We start from the raw sequence: 27,004 nt of genomic DNA on the forward strand, positions 1-27,004 counted from the left end.
CGACAGGGCTGTCATCATAGGTCATCGCTGTGAAACGGAGAAAGTGCTGAGCACCAGGATAAGCAGTAACTCAACAGGGGGGATATGCAAAGGAGGAAGCGAGAAGGAGAGGAAGGAGTAAATAATGCATTCGCTTCCTCCCGTCAGAATAGCTGTACAATTCTCCAGACTGATCAAAGTTGCACAGTATGGCTCATCAGGACCGCTTCTGTCCAGGAGAGGGCAGTGTAATCCAGAGACAGTGTTGAGACCATTTTCTTTGAGCAGATCCATATGAGGAGAATCATTAAAAAGCATCTGTTCAGTCAATTACCCTTGTTGCTAGTCTAATCATATGTTAGATAGAAGGCTAATTAATTTTCCTATAAAGTGAACTCGTCTGGAATTAAAAACAAGTCATGATAGGAAGGGGGGGATGTGTGCTCCTGATAATTAAATATTCAGAACAATAGAAATTCAACATTTCTGTTTCAGTGTTGAGTTTGTATCACATGACACTAAACCGGCATTTAAAATGATCTTTTAAAAGATCAGGTTTTCAATTTATTGGATGCTTTTTGGAAGTTTGAAAGGTTGAAATTTTAAATCCGTTTTAGCATCATACTGTACAGCATGTGCTCAAAGCTTAACTTGTTTGGCAATTCCACTGAAGACATCAGTGACCTATTCTAAAATGGCAATGGCATTGAGTGCAAATGCCAGAAATGACAGCATTTTCTGGCTCTTGAATAAAACTGTTATATATTTTAGTCACTGGGCTCTGGAGGCTACCCCAGCTGACACCGGCAAGACGCAGGATACACTCGTGACAGGTCGCCAGGTCATCACAGGGCATCCACACCCACGGCCAGTTCTCCAAATTAACTTAAAAAACCTATATCTTTAGACTGTGAGAGGAAGCCACCACCGTATAGCTCCTATCTGCCGAGATTCCCTATTTTCTGTCTGTGAACAGCATATTTAATCACAAGGGCCTTGATTTTTGTTAAAACACCCTGCATTATAGACACCTAACTGTTTTAAAAAATGTAAAAATTTTTTAGCTTTTATGCTTTTCAAATTTTATAGTGGAATATTACGTGGTTTATGCTGTGACTTACCCCATAATAGAACTTGCTAAGAACGGAGATAAATGACTGGTTATATTAAGAACTTAACTATAAATCTTTAAGTTGCCTTGTTCGAAGGTATCCTGTAAAAGTATGCAATTGAATGTAAAGGAAAGTAAAACAGTCTGCTCAGTCTTTTACCTCATAAATGCCCAACAAGTTTGGGCCTTTATTTAATAGAAGAATTGAATACTTGATAAAGCTAAGAATTTATAATAATTTACAAAATAGTTAACGTTTTAATGCCACACAAATACGGATAGATGTATTAATTACATTCACAGTCATCAATCTAAAAGTTTCATTTATGTAGCTTGTTCCACCAACAAGAACAAGAGGTCTGGTTTAAGTATAAAGTGACTATGAGGAAATCAACATTTATATGAGTAATACTGAAGACCACCAGAGACATCATAGGAAAACACTGACTAAAACAGAAGAACAGAGACAAAGCATCAACATAAAAGGATGTCAGAAACTGGAGCTGCAACAGCACAATGGCCAGTGTCAAATATTGACACGAAACAGTAGAAAACACATACAGCAGCAGCTTCTTGGTTTGTATTACACGCCATGGCCTCGGTCATTGAATAATCTTTAACACCATATGTGCCTGCATAGAAAAAAGTCCTCATTATAATGAGTGGAAACTGTGGAAAAAACAGTCATTCCGATGCCAAACCTAAAGAAATTCTGTCTGCCGGATCGATGGCTCATCGACAGCTTCCGCACACGGCCTGCCAAGCTTTTCGATCAGAAAAAAGAGCTAAACATTTTTGTTTCCATTGGTCGGGTTACAGCAAGAGAAAATGAAACTGGAGTCAACCAGCAAGATTCCAAGCTCATCTATAAAACACCGCAGGATGCGGCGCAGCTCATCTCTAAATGTCAATGAGGTCGTCGCCGCTCTCGTCGCTCTCGACGGTCAGCTGACGGGTCCACCACTTCTTCACCTCTGACCCTGAAGAAGCCTCGTCGTTGACGGGGTTCATCTTGCAAACAATAGACTTGACACTCGTGCGACCTGAGAATGAAAGACATTCACACTCTGAGTCTTGTGATGTCTGCGTGTAATTTATGATGTTATATTACCAATTCCACCACAAATGGACATTCACTGCGTGCCGCTGTAAGCGAGAGTATGTCAAGATGAGGTGATGTCTTTTTTAGAACACTGAAGCTCATAAACAGACTGCCTGGATTTTCCCACGGCAGAGAGAAACTTGAGGAAAAAACTTTGCTCCAACCTTTTCACTTTTACAGAACGCCCTCTAAAGAAATGTTGCCTCTTACAGTACGTAGACAGCACTACAGCAGACACACCTGCAGGCAGCCGCCACTGTCCCAGCTTCCTCTGTGGTCTCCCCAGGTCCGAGGAGTCCTGCCTGTACCCTCCTCTGTCTGACAACGTGGGGCTCCGAAGCTGCTGGAGGCCACTCATCTAAACAAAGAGGAGAGATCCTTTGTTTCACCAATGCAAGCGCACACCCGCAGATTATATTATGTGCTTGCTATAAATCACGCTGTGAGCATGTGTTGGCTGTGTATGCAGTGGTGGTATAGATGCGGGGCTTTACCTCAGGCTGTGAGGGGTTGTCTGGGTTGTTAGCATTGTGGTCTTCACTTGGCACTGTGGTCTCTATGCTGGGAGGGTTGAGGAACCGGTTCAGCTCCTGCTGCTGGCTCTCTCTCAGGCTGTGAATGATGCTACACGACTGCTGCTGCTTCTGTGAACCCACACATACATTCGTGGTCAGTGTCGTGCATGTTTACAATACTGCGGATACTGCAGGGGAACAAAACACAAAGCATGACTATGTGTCTTCTGTTAAGACACTAACCGCCCGGATGCGTTTGAGGCATTTCTTGAGCCACATGCGTATGGTCTGCTTGGCAACCTCTTCCTCAATGGTGTACTCCAGCTGTTCCCTTGCCAACAGCTCCTCCAGCTGGAGAGACTTTCTTATGTCCACTGAGCGGTATGACAACATGCTGCACGATTACACACATACACAAACAACAAACCACACACACGCACACACATGCAAGAACATACAGAAAAGAGAGATATTTAGTTATAGATTTGGTAGAATTAAAAGTGGTGAATGTGATGTCACCTGATTAAAAGACCTAAAAAATTCAGATATTTAAAAAATGACATCATTTGCGTCTCTCTACATTGCCAACTGTTTATACTGGAAACATGAGAAGCACTTAAAAGAGGTTTTTCTCCCCTGATTCGGGTTTAAACAATGTGACTCATTACTTTGATATGAATTTTAGGTTACTGTTTAACACTTCCATACTGACCATATTCTATGCCTTTAAAGCAGGGCCCAGAATTCCCTGATAAATGTCTACAACACATTTTGAACTACAGATTAATTTAGAATGTAATAAGAGCCTATCTGACATTAAAAGTATGTATGAAGTAAAAGTATGTAAAAGTATGATCAATCCTTAATTAATGCTTCAGAGAGAAGGGAGAGTGTCCCATATAAGACCTAAGATCACTAACCTTTATAATAATCAATATTCATTAAATATTAACTAACACTTAGGGAACAAAACTTGGTTTTTGCAAACTAGTCAGTGGATTCAAAGAAGTGGCAGAAAACAAGTGTGTGGATTTGAACATGTTTATATATGACCCCCAAACTCCTCTTCTGATCTCTGCTTTAGTCTCAGTTTAATCTCAATAGGCTCAGAAGAAATGGACTCTTAATTTCTTACATTGTGGGCACCAGTGTTTGCAGGTGCAAAGTACAAGCACCAACAGACAGGTACATACCTGTAAAGTGCTTGTATTTATAAAGTGCTTTTCCAGTCTTACTCACCACTGAAGCAGCTTCTAAACTGCAAGCAACACTTAAGATATAAAGTTTATGATATGCATCACACAACAAAACATTGAACAAAAGCTTCTTGAATGTTTTCTTGATATTGTGACACAGGTACATTTACTAAAGAAAAAAGCTATTTCTAGATTATCCCAGGCCACTAGCAATGGAAGGTATTTATTTTGGGGTTAATCCTCTGCATCTATGTGTGATCTCAGTCACCTGAGCACATCGTGAAAGGTCACATCTCCTCCGCTGTGAAGTCGCTCCATCTCATAGCACATGTGTTTAAACAGCAACTTGTCTTTGTCCAGGTCCACCTCCAGCCTGCCTCTGAGCAGACGAAGCAGAAACTTCACCCTGGATGTGGGGATTACACCCTGGAGAGAGACAGTCACACAGTTCACGGGGTAAATTAAGAAATTATGCAATGAACTTTAAAAGCCTGAAATCCTGGGATTTAGGTATATTTCAAAAGCTGTAAGATATCAACTGCATTTAGATTTTTTTACTCACAAAGTAACTAAGATTGTTACTAAAGTTCTTCAACAACCTAAATCATATTTTATGAACCTTTGATTTTCATAGCAAAGGAATTATGAAGGTCCCAAACAGAAAGTGACCTGATATCTCAGCGACTGGGGACGACATTCTAAGCAAACATATTTGGCCACTAGTGTGTTCCAATAAGCTGAAAAAAAGAATTTTGCTTCATAACAGTCAATGTGCCACCAACTATGGTTTTATCATGGCCAGAGATGTTGTCATGGTAACTGTGCCCACTCTCCTCTTGCTAATTTCTCACCTCCCGTTTGTCATCCACCATGTTCCAGATGATCTGAAAGTGCCTCAGGTCATTATAGCTCAGCAGCTGGTCCTCCTCAGTGGAGTAGAACAGAGAGAAGTTCTCCACAATGATGGCTGCAGACACAAAAAGAGATATTAATACACACACACAGAAATATTCAATAATACCAGTTCCTCTATCTATGAGTTTTCATTGTGACAGCCATCATAAATCTTTATTTGGTAACACTGAATGCAAGTCACCTGCTGCATTTTAGAGCTTTAGTTCCAAATGTGTGTGCTGCACTATTCTGGGATGTCCTGAACAGCAGCCGCTTGTGCCGCTGGGTTTATTTTCAAGCACTGTTTGAGTTTTGAAGATGTTTTTCTAGTAAGTGTGAATGCTGAAAAGCATTCACAGTATTGTTCTTCAAATCTTTATTATTATTATTTCATATTAAACATGTTCACCTACTTTTCAACTTCATCTGTGTGAACGTCAGCTTTTAGCAGTTCTGAACTTTTTTAACTTAAATATTATTATTATTTCATATTCCGTACGTTTTTGGCATATATCATCTTCAACACCGTTCAACTTAGAAAAACCATTCAACCACCGTTAGATTCCTCCTCTTTTGGACATGACTGCTTCTATTTTTCTCATTTTTAATTTTTATATTTTTTTTAAATTATTCAACTTTATTCAACAAAATTTTACAATGTATTTCAATAGGGGAATCTTCAAATTCTCATTCAACTTACTCATTTTTCAACTCTAACTACTTCCACATTCGTTGACCTAGAGCCACCATTCAAACTTTAAAACGTTATACTTTTTCTTCAGTTCCAGTTTAAGTTTCATGCTTTTTTTTATGCTAAGATTAATCTTAAAAACTTCTTTCAACTGCTGCTGTGTGCACAGTGTTTGCTCTGCAGCCTTCATTTTACCCTCAAAACGTGGCCATCGTTGTTCTCTTTCCAACAGTGTGTCTTTCAATGCTCAGAGAAATAAACTTTTTGAACTGTGTGAATCCAAGTAGAGGGATAACCTTCTAACCGACCCATATAAATACACTGTATTTTTAGTCAGGAGTTTGTCTCAACAGCAGGAAAGACCCCACTTGTTAAATCGCTCCTGTCATTCAGATGTTTTCTGACTCTAACTTTTCTTTTGTCATTAGTCAGCTTTTTCTAATTTACATTTTAACCTCCTAGGACCTGGCGTCCACATATGTGGACATCACATTTTGGGTTATTTAGACCAAAATACTCAATTTTGCTCAACATGGGCCTGATTTCTACTTACGAGGACATTATACTGCTACTGTTCTATCAAAACTTTAAACAAATATCCTCATATGTCATTACAAGGTTATAACTAACAAATCATTGACTGACCTACAAGAAGGTTGAGCATGATGTAGGCTATAATGACATAGAAAGAGCAGAAGTATATAAGTGCTCCAGCATAGTTGCCACAGTCCGTCTCCCAGTAGCGATGTTTATCTGGGGTGCAAAATGGTGGTTGCACCTGGGGAGGGGGAAAAAAAATTGCATCAACCAACAGATATTAAAACAAACATCAAATATTCTAAGAAACCATGTTAAACATGTTTTCTTATTTACTTATATGGCTAATATTAACAGTGTCCACTGGTCCTCTTTTTTGTTTTTTTAATAAAGTGGTTTAAGAAGAACTGCAACATTGCGATCAGCGGGGTATGGCCAAATAATAGAAATATAAAGAAGTAACCACAATATTATGCTGTGAGCACTAAAGACAACAATCAAATCCTCCTACTGCACTGAAATGGCCCCAGAAACCACTTCACATTTGTCTATGGGGAAGTGCACTGGACCTGCAGCCCATCTTACCATGCAGTCATGCATGATTTTATTCCAATCTTCTCCTGTGACAATACGGAAGAGAACAGTGATAGCCTTGCCTGCTGTGGAGAAGTTGGCATGCCTGCGATTGAAGGAGATAGACACACTGACACAACTGTGTAAAGAACTCCTTTACTGTACCCGCTGCTTACATCCTGTATTGTTTATTGAAAAAAATAGTAATAATAATAATAATAATAATAATAATAATAATAATAATAATAATAATAATAAGATACCTTTATTAGTCCCATTCATAATATAGATCAGAAAAGCAATGATTACCGGTTTATGTTCTCTCCATATTTGACGGTTCCGAAGAGAACAACTCCAGCAAATGCATAGCAGAGAAGAAGGAGAAACATCCCCACGATGATGAAGAAGCTCTTGTACATGCTGACGACTACAGTGAGCAGCAGCATCTTTAGTGTCACCTTTAAGATTGTACACAAAGGTGAAAAAGCAGAATTTTATTCCTACACTAGAAAATCTATTTGGATAAAGTACTTTATCTTTTTTGTTGACTAATGTACTCACATGTTTCCCACATATTGTGAAGAACCTGAAGACAATCACACATGTGCCCATCATGTAGGTGTACGCATTCTGGAGTAGAAAATTGTACAGTAATTTTAGCTGTAGTGAAAAAAAAATCAATAATACTGACTGAATTTGAATTTCTTTAACAGATTTTTCTAACCAGTAAGGAAAAGTGCAGAACAATCCAGATGACACCGAGCGATGTAACCAGGAGGTCATACCGATTTCGTCGACTCTGCCAGTAACCAGCGGGGGACATGGCTATCAGCTTCATTGTCACCTATAAAACAACAGCAGCAGTAAAGTAAATAAAGCCACTCAGGTACATTACAAATACCCCACCCATCCCCCCCAAAACAGGCTCACCTCCAGGACGAATATGAATGTAAAAACTACAGACATAGTGGCAAGGGGAAATGTTACACCGTCATCACCTACATTCCACTGAGGAAAAACACAAAAAGACCGACGTCAGTTCATACATATAAAATTGCGTTCGCATCTGCGATAATCAAAAAGCCAGCTGAGAGTGTAAACTGAACAAAGACAATTAGAAGCACACTCAGGTAACACGGCATCATATACTGTTACATGAGGTGTTACCTTGACTGAGAGGAGGACAGACTGTGCCAGTACCAGCACAGCAATGCCCCGTTTGAAGAAGGGATGCTGAGTAATGTCGTACATCTTGGCCCGGAAACCTCCGTTCTCTGTCAAGCACAAAAGAAGGCAAAAAATTCATTGAAACCTAAACAACGATTTTGGAGAATTGTGGCATTTTTGATCATCAGTGATCAGTTATAAATGTCTGAAAAGGCTCTTGTATTGAATAACCCGGGTGATTTAACTTTCAGTAGTAACTCCTACTGTCCAACAGATGGCACTCATAGACTGTTCGATTATTATTACCTGGCCAATGAGACTTTAGTGCAGCATATTTATTCAAGTAGATAAAGGGAAAAACATGCCAACATGCTTACGTTTTTGTGAATTTGGCAAGTTTTATAGACAGGCTGTCTCAAACGGCAGCTTCTGCACTTCTATGAACCAAAATGTTGATCCTCTTAAGCATATTTAGAAAACCTTTCTAATCTTATCAAATCTAAGTTATCTAAGGCAGAGTACATTCATAGTCTGAATGCAGTGTCTTTGTGACTTTTATTCTATGAACCTTTCAGATCACTTTGGCCAACTCCTCTTTGCAGAGTTGTTTAATTCAGACACACTGGAGGGTTTTTGAGCATGAACGGCCTGTTAAAGGTCATGTCAAACATCTCAATCAGACGATCTTTGATGAGGTCACTCCAAAATCTTCATTTTGTTTGGTCTTTTTTTGAGTCATTAAGAGATCGTCCTCCTGCATTACCCAATGTGTGCTTGAACTTCAGGGTATGAACTGATGGCCGGACATTCTCCTACAGGATCTTCTCTTTCTTATTGATGAAACATGCACTGTGACCTTAACTGAGGCAGGTAAGGCCTGCAGTTCTTCAGATGTTGTTCTGGGTTATTTTGCGACCTCCTGGATGAGTCGTTGATGGGCTCAGAAACCAGTCTTACTTGTTATCATCTATCGTCCACCTGGGCCTTACACAGAGTTTCTGTCTGATTTCTCAGACTTTATATCTAATCTAGTTCTGAGCTCAAATAAAATAATTATTGTGGGTGATTTTAACATCCATGTAGATGCTAAAAATGACAGCCTCAACATGGCATTTAGTCTGTTATTAGACTCAATTGGCTTCTCTCAAAATGTAAAAGAACCCACCCACCACTTTAATCACACTCTAGATCTTGTTTTAACATATGGCATAGAAACTGAACATTTAACAGTGTTTCCTGAAAACCCTCTCCTGTCTGATCATTTCCTGATAACATTTACATTTACAATAATTGATTACACAGCGGTGGAGAGGAGACTTTATCAAAGTAGATGTCTTTCTGAAAGCGCTGTAACTAAGTTTAAGAATATAATCCACCCACTGTTATCATCTTCAATGCCCTGTACCAACACAGAGCAGAGCAGCTATCTGAACGCTACCCCAACAGAGGTTGATTATCTTGTTAATAATTTCACCTCCTCACTACGTACGACTCTGGATACTGTAGCTCCAGTGAAAACTAAGGTCTCTAATCAGAAGTACCTGACTCCGTGGTATAATTCTCAAACACGTACCCTAAAGCAGATGACTCGTAATCTGGAGAGGAAATGGCGTGTCACAAATTTAGAGGATCATCATTTAGCCTGGAGAAATAGTTTGCTGCTTTATAAGAAAGCCCTCCGCAAAGCCAGAACATCTTACTATTCATCACTGATTGAAGAAAATAAGAACAACCCCAGGTTTCTCTTCAGCACTGTAGCCAGGCTGACAAAGAGTCAGAGCTCTGTTGAGCCAACCATCCCTTTAACGTTAACTAGTAATGACTTCATGAACTTCTTCACAAATAAAATTTTTATCATTAGAGAAAAAATTACCAGTAATCATCCCACAGATGTAATATTATCTACAGCTACTCTTAGTACCATTGATGTTAAGTTAGACTCTTTTTCTCCAATTGATCTTTCTGAGTTAACTTCAATAATTACTTCCTCCAAACCATCAACGTGTCTTTTAGACCCCATTCCTACAAAACTGCTCAAAGAAGTCCTGCCATTGATTAATTCTTCGATCTTAAATATGATCAACCTATCTCTAATAATCGGCTATGTACCACAGGCCTTCAAGCTGGCTGTGGTTAAACCTTTACTCAAAAAGCCATCTCTAGACCCAGCAGTCTTAGCTAATTATAGGCCAATCTCCAACCTTCCTTTCATATCAAAAATCCTTGAAAGAGTAGTTGTCAAACAGCTAACAGATCATCTGCAGAGGAATGGTTTATTTGAAGAGTTTCAGTCAGGTTTCAGAGCTCATCACAGCACAGAAACAGCTTTAGTGAAGGTTACAAATGATCTTCTTATGGCCTCTGACAGTGGACTCATCTCTGTGCTTGTCCTGCTAGACCTCAGTGCAGCGTTCGATACTGTCGACCATAATATCCTATTAGAGCGATTAGAACATGCTGTAGGTATTACAGGTACTGCACTGCAGTGGTTTGTATCATATCTATCTAATAGACTCCAATTTGTGCATGTAAATGGAGAGTCCTCTTCACCCACTGAGGTTAATTATGGAGTTCCACAGGGTTCAGTGCTAGGACCAATTCTGTTTACATTATACATGCTTCCCTTAGGCAGCATCATTAGAAGACATAGCATACATTTTCACTGCTATGCAGATGACACCCAGCTCTATCTGTCCATGAAGCCAGATAACACACACCAATTAGTTAAACTGCAGGAATGTCTTAAAGACATAAAGACCTGGATGGCCGCTAACTTTCTGCTTCTTAATTCAGATAAAACTGAGGTTATTGTACTCGGCCCTGAAAATCTTAGAAATATGGTATCTAACCAGATTCATACTCTGGATGGCATTACCTTGGCCTCCAGTAACGCTGTGAGGAACCTTGGAGTCATTTTTGACCAGGACATGTCCTTCAACGCACATATTAAACAAATATGTAAGACTGCTTTCTTCCATTTGCGCAACATCTCTAAAATTAGAAATATCCTGTTTCAGAGTGACGCTGAAAAACTAGTTCATGCATTTATTACTTCCAGGCTGGACTACTGTAATTCATTATTATCAGGATGTCCAAAAAACTCACTGAAAAGCCTTCAGCTAATCCAAAATGCTGCAGCAAGAGTACTGACAGGGACTAGAAGGAGAGAGCATATTTCTCCTGTTTTGGCTTCCCTTCATTGGCTTCCTGTTAAATCCAGAATTGAATTCAAAATCCTGCTCCTCACATACAAGGTCTTAAATAATCAGGCCCCATCTTATCTTAATGACCTTGTAGTACCATATCACCCTATTAGAGCACTTCGCTCTCGCTCTGCAGGCTTACTTGTTGTTCCTAGAGTATTTAAAAGTAGAATGGGAGGCAGAGCCTTCAGTTTTCAGGCCCCTCTTCTGTGGAACCAGCTTCCAGTTTGGATTCGGGAGACAGAAACTATCTCTACTTTTAAGATTAGGCTTAAAACTTTCCTTTTTGCTAAAGCATATAGTTAGGGCTGGACCAGGTGACCCTGAATCCTCCCTTAGTTATGCTGCAATAGACGTAGGCTGCCGGGGGATTCCCATGATGCATTGAGTTTTTCCTTTCCAGTCACCTTTCTCACTCACTATGTATTAATAGACCTCTCTGCATTGAATCATATCTGTTATTAACCTCTGTCTCTCTTCCACAGCATGTCTTTTATCCTGTCTTCCTTCTCTCACCCCAACCGGTCGCAGCAGATGGCCGCCCCTCCCTGAGCCTGGTTCTGCCGGAGGTTTCTTCCTGTTAAAAGGGAGTTTTTCCTTCCCACTGTCGCCAAAGTGCTTGCTCATAGGGGGTCATATGATTGTTGGGTTTTTCTCTGTATCTATGAAGCGCCTTGAGGCGACTTTTGTTGTGATTTGGCGCTATATAAATAAAATTGAATTGAATTGAATTGAATTAATTTGATAGGTTGGTCAATCCTGGGAACGCTCACCACTGTTCCAAGTTTCCTCCATTTGTGGATAATGGCTCTCATTGTTGTTCACTGGAGTCCCAAAGCCTTAGAAATGGCTTTGTAACTCTTTCCAGACTGATAAACGTCAATGCCTTTGTTTCTCAGCTGTTTCTTTAGTGGCATGACGTGTTGTGTTGTGTTTGTGAGACACTTTTAACCTACTTAAGCATCATATTTCAAAAATATAATGTTCCTAAATATTATATAGTGGTTTCTCTTGCCCACTTTCAAGGATCATTTAATATCAAATGAAAAAACAAGGAAAATCAAACAATGAAATTTGCAGGTTGTGAGTCTATATACTATATGACTGCTGGCCACAAAGAGTGTTTGTAAGTACTTTGGATGTGACTGTGTGAGCACAGACCAGCTCAGTGTTTTAATGAACCACGGGTAGTGAGTGAGTGAGTGAGTGAGTGGTGCCTGCACTGAAGACCTTTGGATGAGGATCAAAGTCAGGTTGATGGTGCTGGAATAAGCGGCGGTGATGACTAAAACTTAAGCGATTGATTTTCTGTTAGCTCTCAGCCTCAACTGTACTAACAGGCAATTTCCCACACTGCCTCTGAGGCACTTCTACTGTTCTCATGACTCCAATCACTAAAGGGAGAGCAGCCGCATGATTTTACTTTGTAATAAAGCAGGCAGTTTTCTTCAACTCAGGTAGGAAAATCAGATAAAGTCTGAACAAATATTTCCGCTTGCAGGCAGCAAAAGAAAGCAATGACATGTAATTCAGTGACTGAGAGTTCCAGTGCTGTTGCGGGTCACATATGAATAACACTGTCATACTGAGCCACTTAATGCCATCTTATATGTGCGATGTGCTAGTTAGTTAGTTTTGTTTTAACTGTAATGTTTCACTATTTTAACCTTTTTTTAACTGCTGTAATAAAAGAGTTTACCAAAACTGTGATTGGGGGAGACATTGCATAAAAGTTAGAAATTGATTTGCCTGTCATTGAGTGAAAAAACTATTTGATCCCCAAAACGTGACTTGTTATGGCAGAGTAGTAAGGCGTTACTTGTAGTTGGTTACCAGGTTTTGCACACAGTCACTGGGGGATGTTGCAAAAAAAGTATATTTCAAATTTTTTTCCTATTTCTTGGTTCTCTTATTGCTGCCTGCAGCTGTGTTTTGCAAACCATTGGTGAAATGTATTATGTTATTTTATTATGTACACTCAAACCTGGGCGAGGCGGTAGGTGTAGAGGTTGGGCTATTTTCAATCGACTCTTCAGATCCTCCCATCTTCTCTGGTCCACTGTTAGCAGAGCAGTACCCTGTTGAGATGAGACACAATCTTAACTTGTCGTGGTTGCAAGCCTAGAGGCCTAGAAGGAGTACCACATAACTGCACCATCACCAGGTTTAATTTGTGTTGCACTATTCTATCTGATGCCAAACAACAGGGAAACACGCCTCACAAAAATCTAAAACAAGATGCATTTTAATTGGCCAGTTTTGTTTAACTAGTGGTCAGAGTGACACCATAATGCCCCACATACCACACAGTATGGTGGTAGGCAATAAAAGGCAAGAAGGTGTATCTACTCTAATGTATATGCAGTACGGCTCTTACCTTGTTCTCATTGAAGTTTGCAATGACAACACCCACAAACAGAGTGAGTCCAATCATACATCCCAGAAACACAAAGACATGAATGTAGATGCCGTGGATCTGCAGACACAAAGAGTTAGAAAATGTGTAGAGCAGCTGACGCACTGCAGGCATAAAATGAGAAAATCCATTGTTATATGAAAAGTTAAAGATCAGTACCGGTCCAACACGGTGAATAATGACATCTCGGACCTCCACCCACCCTTTTAGTGAGAGCACTTCAAACAGAGCCAGCATGGCATTTCCCACATTGTCAAAATTAAAATTTCGTGGATTGGCCCTAGAAGAGGTCATAATGTGTGCATTAATGACTGGCTGTGCAAAAACAAATGTACACACAAGCAGAAAAACAAGTCTTACCAGACCCGTGGTACCCAGAAACCTGGTTTCTTTTCTCCAGGCTTCAGTTTCAGGTTCAGATTTCTGGAAACACTGACGTTTATTCGGAATATCCCGTGACAATCCTCCTGTGACAGGCCACAAAGTTTAACAGCAAAACACAGAAAGGAACAATAATCAAAACATTTAATGAAATGGAAGAAAAGGGCTATTTTTGGATTCATGATTTATGAAAATAATATACCCAAAGACTTTCACAATAATGAAGTCTAGTGCATTACAGTATACTTAAATAAAAAGCCCTTGTATTTAACTTAAATAAGAAATACTTTTCTAGATGTAGTCAATTATCTTGGAACAACTGTTTATAAAATAAAAGGTTTTGTTCTAGCACAAGCTGAAAAAAGCGTGAGGACTGTTGTTAAGAAAATAGGATAAAAGGAAACACTGGTTTATTGATTTGACTGGGGAGGCCCCTTCTACTTATTCAGCCTGTAGTTCTCTGCAGGAAGTGTAGAACAGTGGGTCAGTGAGGAGTTTCTTGCTGTACCCGTTTAAGAACACTGGGGTCGTTGCACTTGGCAAGCTTTCCGGCGAACAGTTGAACTCCAAAGCTTGCGAACACCAGCATCAGCGTGAGGAGCAGAATGGAAACCTGCAGAAAAATCAATCAGGAATTTAAGACACAAGTTGAACATAATCCAAGTATGAGAGCAGTGGATGTAGAAACCTCCGTCAGGAAAATCAATCAGACAGAGTAAAAATCAATAACTACAGCACATTTCTTGTAACTATAACATTGTAACACAACTATAACTATATTCAGTTTCCAGAAAAGCTGGTACATGCTGTCCGTTTAGAAAAAACTTGCGCTCAGTTTGTAATAAACTTGGTTAATATACATAATTGGGTATAAGAAGAAGCCACTGTGAGCACTAATGCAAGTTAAGCCATCACTAAGTCACTGATCAGATGAATTAAAAAAAAAGAAATGTGAAATTTGGGAATTAATTATTTAACACACTCTTTTAAAAAAAAAAAAGTACTAAACACTCCGCCTGCAGTCTCAGTTGGCAGATATGAAACAAAAAAGTACAATAGGGAATACCTCAAACTCTTGAGCAGCTAAAACAAGCAACAATGGGAAAATGTTTTGCTTTCTAAATTTCAATTAATAGAATAGAATAAACCTTTATTATCCCATGGATGAGAAATTTCAGTTAAGTTGGACAACTTAACTGAAATGACGTCAAAATCCTTCTTGATGTTGACGTCATCAAGTTCAAACTGTTTATTATTTACAGATTGGTACCAAAAAAATGTTTTTGTTCGACATGCTGTGCATTATGATCTTCAAAGCACTGTATTGTGTCTTTATTTCCTTTATTGTACAGGGTGGGCCATTTATATGGATACACCGTAATAACATGGGAATGGTTGGTGATATTAAAGTCCTGTTTGTGGCACATTAGTATATGTGAGGGGGCAAACTCCCCAAGATGGGTGGTGACCATGGTGGCCATTTAGAAGTCGGCCAACTTGGATACAACTTTTGTTTTTTCAATAGGAAGAGGGCCATGTGACACATCAAAATTATTGGTAATGTCACAAGAAAAACAATGGTGTGCTTGGTTTCAACGTAACTTTATTCTTTCATGAGTTATTTACAAGTTTCTCTTTGTTCACAGCCATTGACATGTCGAAGAGGTTAACACGTGAGGAGCGGATCGAAATTGTGTTGATATCTGGTGAACGCAGTAACCGGGTCATTGCAGCAGATTTCAATGCAAGACACCCTACGAGACCACCCATCTCCCATGCTACAGTTAGCAAACTGCTTGCTAAGTTTCGTGAAACTGGTTCAGTGTTGGATTTGCCAAAATGTGGACGCAAGAAAACTGTCATTGATGAAGAAACATCAGTGGCTGTCCTAGCTTCATTCAGCAAGAGCCCACAGCGTAGCACTCGCCGCATGTCACTGGAGAGTGGCATTAGTCGAACATCCCTTCGGCGGATATTAGCTACTCACAAATGGCACCCTTACAAACTCCAGCTACTGCAGCATCTCAACAAGGATGACTCAGATCGGCGCACAGAATTTGCAGAATGGGCAAAACAAAAATTGGAACAGGACCCTCAGTTCACGCAGAAGATTTTGTTCAGTGATGAGGCAAACTTTTATGTGAATGGTGAAGTTAACAAACAAAACCACTGCTATTGGTCTGATACTAACCCACATTGGATGGATCCCTCCAAGACTGTTGGACCAACAAAAGTGATGGTTTGGTGTGGTATATGGGGTACAACGATAGTGGGTCCATTCTTCATCAATGGAAACCTCAAGGCCACTGGATATTTGAAATTGCTACATGATGATGTGTTTCCCTCTTTATGCACTGAAGCTGGCACGTTCCCTGAGTTTTTCCAGCAACATGGTGCACCACCACATTATGGGTGCCAGGTCCGAGCATTCCTAGATGAACAGTTTCCTGGAAAGTGGATTGATCGTCGTGGGCCAGTTGAATGGACGTTTATCTTTGGGGTCATCTGAAGGCAATTGTCTATGGTGATGAAGATATGAAGATACGAGATGTGCAGCACCTGAAACTATGGATACTGGATGCCTGTGCTGGCATTTCTCCTGCGGTGTTGCTATCAGTGTGTGAAGAGTGGGAGAAGAGGGTTGCATTGACAATCCAACACAATGGGCAGCACATTGAACACATTTTATAAGTGGTCAGAAACTTGTAAATAACTCATGAAAGAATAAAGTTATGTTGAAACCAAGCACACCATTGTTTTTCTTGTGACATTACCAATACGTTTGATGTGTCACATGGCCCTCTTCCTATTGAAAAAACCAAAGTTGTATCCAAGATGGTTGACTTCTAAATGGCCACCATGGTCACCACCCATCTTGAGGAGTTTGCCCCCTCACATATACTAATGTGCCACAAACAGGACTTTAATATCACCAACCATTCCTATGTTATTACGGTGTATCCATATAAATGGCCCACCCTGTATTTACTGTATTTTATACAGCTTCCCATTTGTTTTCTGAAATTCCTGAGCAGTGTCACTTTATTTTATAAGCAGAGTGGCAGTCAGGTTGAAGGTAAGGTATCAAGTTTAAGGTAAGAAAAGTTCATTTTCATTTAAACAAATATTTGAACCCTATTTAAATAGTTCTCCTGCAAAAATAGTAAGTCCTGTAAGAGAAGACTGAGTTATATTAACCGAAATTCACGAGAAGGTTTTTATTTTGTTTCCCTCATTAATAAAAAACAATAATCTGCAGCTAATGTAGATAAAATAATCTATTTGTCTTGTTATCTGGTATATTAAAAAAAATCACACACTCTGCCACACACAGGTGGAAAATGCAAACAGGTGCTAACCAGAAAAATCTCCTTGAATCCTTTGAGAACCTCCCGCACCACCTTCCTCATCTGGGGTACCAGCTTGAAGATCCTGAGCGGACGCAGGCAGCGCAGCATCATCAGCAGCTGAGCCCCAGACTCAGGAGGAACGTCAGGAGGTAGCCAGCACAGAAAGATCAGACTCACCTACAGCGAACACAGCAAAGCAAGCATGAATAGCATCCTACTGATTTTACAGCAACGTGGTTCATATTTTAGTTTCCAACAACAACACTGAAACTATCCATTCTCTTTTCATTTCTCTCAGTACTACACATTGGACAAACCTGATCTACTGAACCCAAACCAAAGACTCTCCAACTTTGAAGCCTGAATAACATTCAGCATAAAATATTTCTTCTATTGACCACTTCTATTTCACATCAAAACTGCAGCTTTCAAAAAGATGATGATAGTAAGGCACTAAAACTGGATACAGTTTTTGATTCATATGGTTACTGCGTAACTCTAAGTAAGGCAACATTTGCAGCAACAACAAATCTGTGAGGTGGTTGTCAAATGTAAAATTTTCTGGAAAGTCATATGAATGTTAAAAGGTCCAAAATACTCCTATAATAGTTAATAGCAAACAAAAATGCATAATATCTTTGCATTTGGTCTATGTAGCCTCACTCGACTAAATGGAAAAACACGATGAAGCAATATTTATATTAGATTTCTCACGAGATAGATAAAGATGTCCATGACGCCTCCAAAGTCTCTGATGACAGCTGTCGGGGTGAAGAACAGACCGTCGGCCATGATCTTCAGGTTGAGCTCAATGCTCATGAAGATCACAAATACATACTCCCCAATCTGAAATGGACGCCACTGGTTTAGTGCATTTATCCCTGCGCTTGACTGTTCATGAACCATCAGTCATCTTTTTAATACCTGAAGGGTGGGGGCGTGCATAACCCTGGTGAAGGGGGATTCGAACATCATGGAGATGCAGGAGCAGATGGTCACAACAATCATAACCCAGTCCAGATAGGTGACTAAGCCCAGAAGATCACTGCAGGGAAACGCACATCAGATTTCACGCAAAGAAAAAGTAGGTTTGGTATACAGTAAGTAGGCCAAGAGAGCAATTTGGTTTGCTAGCCAGAAAAACACTGATACAATATAAAAAAAGATAGGTACGGCAAGACAAAGAGAGAACAAGGATGAGTGGGGAAAGGTATCAGAAAGTGAGAGTGAATAAATCTTAGTGTGTGTGTGTCTGCGTGTACGTGTGAGCAGGCCGATCTGTTTTACAGCAAGATGTCCCCAGGCACCAACGGTATCTGATACAAAGGACTGCTCTGCTTCTCACTTCAGTAATCAGTTTCTCTGCTCGGCTGAATTACTATCAGGCTGCATAATGGGTGAAATATATTTCACAGCTCTTCACTTCACAATTTTCATTCCTTACCACAGTTTGGGGAAGCACAACAGACAAATAATAAGCCACAGAATTAATGAGTATTCCACTGTTGCACAATGAACAGATCGATGGAGAGTCAGGCAATCAATAATTCATCACACTTACTACAGCTGGTGGTATTTGGTGTTCTTCACTGCTCCAGTTATTGGATCAGTTTTTGATCTACATATGAAGTCATAGAAAAACAAAAAAAACACACACAAAAAACATACAGACAGACAGAAAACATAAGGTTCAAAACATTTTCTTACTACAAAGATTCATATAAACACTGTATGTGTGTGTGTCTGTTAGTTTAGATTTAAGACCAGTCTTACGCATTGAAGCGAGCTCGAACAATCATCCTGCAGAAGTTCCTGAAACGGTGCTCACGCCCCACGATAAAAAGAGGCTTATCGAAGTAAGGATGGTTCTCCCTCAGCTCCTCCTCCTGAACCTTCCTGCTCAGCCACACAAGCAAAGACGTGGAGAAAATACCAGTGACTTCATATCAATCACGTCAGAGAATAAATTATTGTTTAGCCATACTTAACTGAGTTACTTTTTGGTAAAGAACTTGATTTAACGTAATTATAATATTGTGTGTGAAAACCTTTTCATTTCAGCTTGTTCTTTCTTTTCTTGGATCATCTTGATCTCGCTATCCTCTCTCTGGGCATTACGATAACGCACTGTGCTGGAATGCTGGAGAAAGAAAAAAATAGACAATATATATGACTCATTTTTTTATTACAGAAATTCCCCGTCATCTTCTTACACTTCTTGCATATACTGAGATATATTTTTAAGGACCATAGAATCAGAAGCGCTTTATCTGGCAACAAACAAGCCTAGTGCAAAGTATGTGCTGGGATGTGACTTTGTACTGACATCCTGAGTGAGAGTCTCCAGCGATTTCCCTCGGCTGATCCTCTGACTAGTAGAACCATGTCGCAGAGATCTGCAGACGCAAAAAGCAGACCATAAGATACAAGGTCTCGACAGTAAAGCACAAGTGTCTAAGTTTCTGTCTGTGCATCAAAGTGTACGTCAGACCTGCGCTCTTGCCGCACGTGATGCTGGACACTGAGTATGGAGCGTTCTTTGGCAGGCTGGCCTTCAAAAGATCCACTTTGTATCCGCTGTGTTGTGCAAGCGCTTGGAAACACAGACACAATACAGTTTTCAATACCAATAAAACTATATACTGCCTTGCTACCTCTTGTTATCAAGTACCAATTTTTTATAAAGACATGTAGATGCTCTAAACATGGTCCTTCACCAGAGTCACTAGTTCATGATTCCAGACGGTGCTGTTTATCCAGTGAATGAGGGTACAGTTAATTGAAGCTAATCAGCTTGCAGTGAAGAGGAAGAAACTCAAAGGACAGGAAAATGGCAGCTATTACTGACAGTGGGGGGCATAATATTAGAGAAGTAACTGAATTGGCACATTAATAAAAATTTCATATTAAATAATGCTCAATACAGACACACACTGACACCACAGTGCTGCCAATAAATACACTTTTGCCTTTTTAAGAGTATTTTCCCCTTCTTTAATTACTCATTCATAACTGCCTTGCAAGTACCTAAGAATTGCTGTGTTGTTGTAGCATATCGTGATATCAAAATATCATAAGTTGCAGTAGAATTCCCACCCCTAGTGTGACAAGATAGTTAGCTCTTGTCCATCTTTTAGTGTAACAAGTCATCTCTGGCTTTTGTCAGTCTGGAACCATAAGAGGACTGTAGTAACCCAGTCTACCATTGTGAAACTGGTTTGAATCATTCCATTAGTCAGTGTTTGTGTGTGTGTGAGTGAGAGAGAGACTCTGATCATTACTGTCTGTTCTGACTAACAGCAGAGCCATGTACCAGAACAGAGCTAATGACATTGTGGCACCAGCAACGTGTGTACTTTAATCATTTATGGAGACTCTGAGCGATTGCCTGTTTACTGGCAATAAGTACGCATGAATTCCTGCGTATGCTGGACTGCGCGTGTGTTTGACTATGCTGGTATGTGAGCCTAATTGTGTGCTTGTGTGGAGGATGGCTGGCCAGACAGATCGTGTTATGACTACTGATAAGCTGTCTATCTTTCAGACTGACAGAATATTGGAATGGAAGGGGAGGGGGGACGGATTGGACACGGTGCCGGCAAGCTAATCTGCACTTAGTGCCAGCTCTGCCATGCTGAACAGCAAATTATCCATTTACTTCATCGCAACAGTAAATGAGTCTGAAGTGGGCCTGTGTGTGTGTCTGTGTGTGTGTGTGCCGAATAAAACTATAACAAAACAAAAAACAGAGAGAAGCATTAACAATACAAGAGTGCTGCTGTGGCACAGCTACACCTAATATGTACACACATTATTAGTTTCACCCACACAGAGCCCGCGATGCATTTTTATGACTATGGATAATGCATTGTAAACACATTTAACTCAAGTCTTTAAGGAAGGTATAAAACTGAAAGTGTATGAATTACTGTAAAAAAAAACAAAAACATGCAAATAACTGATTGCCTAAAAGCAGGGAGTAGATGGTCAAAAGATGTCTGCATGCGCAGGTTAAATTTAGAACAGAGGCAGATGAAACGTGAACATGTTACAGAAATATAAGTTACATTATAGTTTATTGCAGCATATTAATATCCTCATTTCACTGTGATGCGCGAGCTGGCGTACGATACGTTTAGCACAGTTTGTCACAATTACTCAGGTGTAGTCGTGTCTTACCGTAGGATTTTATTGATTGTAGTTTCTTTCTCCAGGAGGTTACGAGCTCGGATGCTAAATATTGACCTTCGAAGCTAAGAAAGCACGGTCAGTTAAAAAAAAAAAAAACCTACACAGCTGTAAATATTAGGTACAACGTGGCAATCTGCTTCATTTTGCTGTATATTTACAGTCACAGAGACAAAGAAAGGAATAGCATGTAAGCGAGCAGGCAAAGAAGTCTGTGAAAGCACCTTTTGGTCAATATATTTGTTGTCTTCAATTGCTGAGCGTTTGGAGTGGTCACAAGAGGAGGATGAAGCGGAGGGGAGACGCCGGAACAGACAGCTGGTATCCTGTTGCTGACGATCGATGAACTGCTTCATAAAACTCTCCCTAAAGTACACGACAAACAGCACGCACAGAAACATCATGAATTTTAACGTACGGTGTCCCCCCCAAAGAAATCCATATTCAAAAGTAGACGATCACAAATTTATAAAGCTTATCTTAGACGCATAATTACATCAGTGCAAATTCAGCTGCAGTGGAAGCTCTTAGTGCAGCAACCCAGCAGATGGGCTGCAGAGGGAGATTTCTTTTGGGTGAAGGACTCGGCCCTGCGCTACTCGGCAACTAAACAATAAAGCTAAATTATGAGCTGGACTTTGCGTCAAATATAGTTCAGTTTTACCGCTAAAGGCTGCAGAACATAAAAAGTCTGTTTTGCAAATGACCAAATAGCTGCTTTAAACTAGGAGCAGGAATGAAAACGTAACTTTTTACTTTGTTTGCATAATGTCTGGAAACTACTGGTGGAATTCAAAAGCTTCACATCTTTGGTGGTCTCTGTTAAAACCCACACTCATAAACCCACACTGAGAATTGCTACTTAACATAACATTGTCCCTATATTTAATCTAGCTCACTTTAAACGTCTGTTATCTTTTTAGCTCTGGTGGATATCGTTCTTCATTTTCTCTTCATGACAAAAAATTGCCCAAATTATGTAAAGTTTTTGTGTTTAAGGTGTGTGTTTGTGTGTTTACCTGATCCTGGGCACAGTGAAATCAGATGGAAGCTTGGAAATCTTCACCATCTGAGGTCTGTTGGGGAACTTTTCAAAGATCCTGAGTCGTAGAGGGAGCTTCTCTTTGGTGTCAGCATTGGCTTCGCTTTGCTTGAGCTAACAGAGGGAGGATGAGATGCAGTTTAGGCACAGAACAGAACTGCAGGGCACTCTTAAAGAATGCAGTCGGCCTTGACAGCATGAGAAGAGAGGGATTTAAGTTAGAAACCAAGGAGGGGGGAAACGGGGAACGGTTAGACTGAGTTCGGGTTGTATGAAGGTTTTTGATCTTGAGATCTGCAGGTTTTCCTTGCTATTCATAAGCAGAAGGTGTCAGGTTATGTGTGGGATTTCCAGAGGTAACGGCTTTGAGGGTGCAGCTTTATATTTCTGCCAGATGATGGCAGCAACACACTTACCTACAACACTCACAACACATACAGTACAGACAACCACGTTTAGGATGAGATCCCACTTACTTTTCAGAAAAGAAGGGAGAAGGCAACAGAAGATAAAAAAAAGAAAGATTACTCTGGAGGGGTTAATGGAGAAAAGAAACAATAATGACAGAATAATGTGCATGTGTGCGGGCTTAAGCAATGCAGCGCAGACTGGTGAAATCAAAAGATGACAAAGGGACTGAAACCAATTATTTCCATTAATTACATATTGGGGGGGCTGACTGAAATTCTCTTGCGGGTATTCTCTGTATGGGTGCATGGAGATAATCCCTGATGCATTGCAGATTAGGCCTACGAGGGGAACTGGAGCTTATCATTCGAAGGAGGTAACTGCTGTGAAATATATTGACTGGGCTCTGTGAATATTTCTCTGTCAGTCATGGCGTTGTGTGACTGTCTGTCTGCTGATAAAAACGTCCCTGCGTTCTGTTCCCCGTATAGGTATTTCTGTCAGCGGCTGTCTGACTGTGAGCGACCAAATGACTGGAACAGCCTCTCGGATCTGAGGGATAACAGCCAGAGAACAGAGAAACCTGAGAAAGGAAGGGATGGAAATCTGCCTATCCACTTCCTCTTTTTTTTTTTTAGCAGACTAAAATGTTGGAGCTTCTCCTTTACCCTGAGTGGGTGTGTGGCATACTGTGAAGATGGAATTATGCACCAGCGTTCTCTTGCCTAGGCTTTCTGTCTATACTCTGACTCCCAAGATAGACACAGGGCAGAAAGAGAGACAGAGACTAAAAAAAGGTAAAAGAGACAAGCCAACAGATGGAAGCCGGCAAAAATAACGACACAAAACTTAATTGATGATTGAAAAAAAAAAAAGACAAATGGATTTCAAGATGTAAAACAAGTCATTATTTAAAAGAACTGCGTGCTGTGTTTGCTGCAAGAGTACAGAATAGGAAAAAAAATGTTTTGAGCACAATCGTGAGCTTATTTTCAGTGCTGCAGTTCTTTTACTGAAACTTGAAACACACACACACGCACACACAGCATTAATATGGACCTCCTGGCTCCCAAGGGTACTAATCAATTGGGCCAACTCAGTGAGATGTGCACCTTCAACAAACCCCTACACCCTTATCTGCTACAACAATGCAACAAAGCAAAGATTTCCCTCTATCCTTTACAGATCTTGTTCTTTTCTATCAAACTCAAAGTCTCAGTGTTTCTTTATATAAGATCATCCTTACAAGTTCCTTCTTCTCACTTACAAATCCCTTAAAGCCCTGGTCCCTCAGTACCTGTGTGACCTGCTCCACCCATACACAAAGTCTCAGATGCTAAGATCCCCAGCCATGGGACAGAGCCTTCAGTGTGGTAGCTCCCACCCTCTGGAACTTTCTCCCAAAAGAGCTTTGCAATGCCCCGTCAATGGAGTCCTTCAAGAAACTCATCAAAAGTCATCTCTACAACTAAGCCTTCAACCTCTAGCCTTTTGTTTTTTGTATATTTATATATTTGTTTAAATATTTATACTCTTTTATAAATCATCCTTGGGTTTCTTGAAAGATATTAAAAAAAAAGTTAGCATTAAATTTCACGATCTCAGTTTCAGGTTCAGATTCCATTTATTCCTTCCCTCACTGACCTCTAATTTTTTTATCCTCTTCTAAGAAAAAAAAAAACAAAAAACCCCGCCACTGTCGTGTGAGCTAGACACACTTATTCATACTCACATGCATCGAATTTACATTTAAATTTATCAATGGAACGTTGATCAGAGTCCACTGTGCCACAGATTGCTGTTTGGGGTGGCGAGTGTAGTGCAATGCATAGTTTCCTCGACTTCTAACACTGTGGAAATCTTCTCTGTGAAAGCTTCGCCTGTATGTGTAGTTACACTCATAAGCTGCCATAGATCACCAACTAATGCTAACGCAGCAGGTCTTCTGTCTGTAAAATCAATAAAGTAAACAAGAATGAGGAAGAAGAGATTGCTTTCACACAAAATCTATTCTCTGCAGATTTACTGATTTTATGTGTTCCTGAAAATGAAAGTGCACATTCGCACTGCCTCTTTATCAGGTTTTCACCGTACTGTAATAATGTATCAATACTGTTGCTATCAAGGCAAAGATTTAAAAAAGAAGAAAAGAACCCTGGCCAAACTGGTACAATCAAGTATTATGAACATATCTAGTACTTAGTTTAAGGCTTTACAAGCTTTAAGGCACTAGAATAAATAGTTTTGTTTTAAACATTGATCAAATTATTACTGTGACTGCAACAAACAAACGTATGACTGCACTGAGATTTATCCCCAGCTCTGCATTGTTATCCAGTTTGCAGCTCTTTGTTTTGTTTTACTTTAACATCTCACAACTTTACACTTGGTTAAGTCTCACGCTCTGATCGAACAAGGACTCTCTAAAAATCCACTTCAAAGCAATAACACATGACATTAGCTAACTGCACCGTGCACAGTGAACGTGTTGGAGCAACAGTGAAAGGGATAAATATTTTCCTGAAGACTAAAACAGCATTATAAGTGACAGCTTGCATTCGCTGCCCTATGTGCTTTGTTATATACGCCTTAAGGAATAAGCACTAAAAGTACGTGTGTGCACGTGACAAATGTGGGATATTTATATTCCACTTGTATGTCTATGTGGACATATGCAAGTGGGAAAAAAAGGAATTTCTTTTTGTGTCATAGTTAACGGCTGATAAATCAAAACTACTGCTTTCCCTGCCACTGATGAGATTTAATGCATGGCGCAGTTACAATGAAGCCAAGACTAATGTGCTTTGCCTTGAGACCCATTCAGGTGACCTGCCACTGCTTCCCCCTTCATTCAAGCCAATTTCAGGCTCCGCTGAGCTAGGGAACTTTCCATCTGGGATTTCCACAGCTCTCTTGACCATGGCTGAGAGGGGTGAAAAAAACTAATACTGACCATTAGCATTAAGCATTAAACCCAATTCAGTCATAGCCGTAGTTCAGGGAGAGCATGAAGCAGTCAGGATTGAAATAGCCAGAGCCAGAGAGTATTGAAGATTGAGAGAATTCAGAGGGAAAAATCAACTGCTTTTCTTTCTTTGCTGGTAGAAAGAAGCAAAGCCCTGTATAAAGATGAAGTTCACCTTGTTATCCAATAGTAATACTTTTATCCATCTACAGGTGAACACCCCAACTTTTCATGATAGCTTCATTTTACAGCTGCAAGAACAGCTCCATTCGGATAAAAATCCCATTTAGCAGAAGGACAAATGGATCTGCGAATTAGAAGAATGACTCAAGCAGGTTAGTGTCTACAGTATTAATATTCGCAGTGGACAATCCTTCTGAACTCTCAGTCCTGTAAAGCGAATCTAGCTCACGCAAACACCGATAATATTTGCGAGCGGCCAAACAATGAGGAACTCATGAACAGCCGCCTACCGAACTGCGGCCCACACACATCCGTCAAATGCCTGTGGGAGTGCATAAAATCATCTGCATTTTACCATTCAGCCTGCCTTTCACCAGCACCACTAGACAACAGCTGTGTACGCGTGAGGATGTGTGCGTGCGTGACCCCAGACAGCACATTTTCGTAATAATAACACAGCTTTACTTGCTGTGCGATCCATCATTCGGCACATCTGCAGTGTGCGTCGCTCTCTTTTTATGAATTTGTGCCAGCTCAACAATTTTAGCCATGATATATGCCAATATTAAAATGCTGAAAAATTCAAAAACACGCACGGTCATTGTAATTGGAAACAACCTATTTGCATTCCACATTCCTCAAAGTCTTCCCCAGGCCTGTGAGCCTAAAGCTGCAATACCCAGTGGAAGGAGATCAGAGAGCGAGTAAGCAGGGTCACCCTCTTTCTTCACATTAGTTGGGTAATGAGGCATACTGCGGAGTTGCTGTAAAGCCACACAGCCCATAAACCTCTAATAGCTACCCCTGATACTCAAAACAACTGCAGGTGCCATTGTCTGAAAGTCCAAAACTGTATCACGTTCAGCTATGTTGCTTTGGGCTTAAAAAAGATTAATGGGTTAAGGAGGTATGTTGAACCTAATTTTTGTTTTGTATACCCATGCTTGCCTTTCTTGGTCTCACATAGCCTCTTGTTTTTCCCCTATTATAGTCTTTCCTTTTTACATCCAAAAGTATGAAAATACTGTCAGATATTCTGTACGCCTACATGTTGGAAATTCTTGCCATGAATGTGTGACGACAGCCCAAAGCAAACATAATAA

General features: G+C 40.1%; 1 protein-coding gene across 3 annotated transcripts in view; it reads right to left on the minus strand.

Moving 5' to 3' along the window:
• Positions 1 to 1,244: 1,244 nt before the first annotated feature.
• Positions 1,245 to 27,004, minus strand: part of nalcn (sodium leak channel, non-selective) — a 67,711-nt gene continuing 41,951 nt past the window's right edge. For all 3 annotated transcript variants that reach the window (XM_084954491.1, XM_084954492.1, XM_084954489.1), the window contains 29 exons: positions 22,323 to 22,459; positions 21,528 to 21,669; positions 21,295 to 21,368; positions 19,607 to 19,708; positions 19,442 to 19,511; positions 19,164 to 19,255; positions 18,889 to 19,011; positions 18,677 to 18,733; positions 18,040 to 18,160; positions 17,830 to 17,961; positions 17,125 to 17,292; positions 14,274 to 14,378; positions 13,745 to 13,851; positions 13,544 to 13,664; positions 13,346 to 13,444; positions 12,953 to 13,046; positions 7,766 to 7,872; positions 7,529 to 7,606; positions 7,323 to 7,442; positions 7,160 to 7,228; positions 6,908 to 7,056; positions 6,611 to 6,704; positions 6,134 to 6,266; positions 4,755 to 4,870; positions 4,172 to 4,329; positions 2,951 to 3,101; positions 2,687 to 2,836; positions 2,433 to 2,550; positions 1,245 to 2,133 (listed from right to left, as the gene is read on the minus strand). In XM_084954491.1, the coding sequence (XP_084810617.1) occupies positions 1,991 to 2,133; positions 2,433 to 2,550; positions 2,687 to 2,836; positions 2,951 to 3,101; positions 4,172 to 4,329; positions 4,755 to 4,870; positions 6,134 to 6,266; positions 6,611 to 6,704; positions 6,908 to 7,056; positions 7,160 to 7,228; positions 7,323 to 7,442; positions 7,529 to 7,606; positions 7,766 to 7,872; positions 12,953 to 13,046; positions 13,346 to 13,444; positions 13,544 to 13,664; positions 13,745 to 13,851; positions 14,274 to 14,378; positions 17,125 to 17,292; positions 17,830 to 17,961; positions 18,040 to 18,160; positions 18,677 to 18,733; positions 18,889 to 19,011; positions 19,164 to 19,255; positions 19,442 to 19,511; positions 19,607 to 19,708; positions 21,295 to 21,368; positions 21,528 to 21,669; positions 22,323 to 22,459 (3,330 nt within the window). In that variant the 3' untranslated portion in view covers positions 1,245 to 1,990. The remainder of the gene's footprint in view (positions 2,134 to 2,432; positions 2,551 to 2,686; positions 2,837 to 2,950; positions 3,102 to 4,171; positions 4,330 to 4,754; positions 4,871 to 6,133; positions 6,267 to 6,610; positions 6,705 to 6,907; positions 7,057 to 7,159; positions 7,229 to 7,322; positions 7,443 to 7,528; positions 7,607 to 7,765; positions 7,873 to 12,952; positions 13,047 to 13,345; positions 13,445 to 13,543; positions 13,665 to 13,744; positions 13,852 to 14,273; positions 14,379 to 17,124; positions 17,293 to 17,829; positions 17,962 to 18,039; positions 18,161 to 18,676; positions 18,734 to 18,888; positions 19,012 to 19,163; positions 19,256 to 19,441; positions 19,512 to 19,606; positions 19,709 to 21,294; positions 21,369 to 21,527; positions 21,670 to 22,322; positions 22,460 to 27,004) is intronic.

The sequence above is a fragment of the Perissodus microlepis genome, chromosome 16 (genome assembly GCF_051167445.1).
Source record: "Perissodus microlepis isolate ML-2025 ecotype Zambia chromosome 16, ASM5116744v1, whole genome shotgun sequence".
Taxonomy (NCBI): Eukaryota; Metazoa; Chordata; class Actinopteri; order Cichliformes; family Cichlidae; genus Perissodus; species Perissodus microlepis.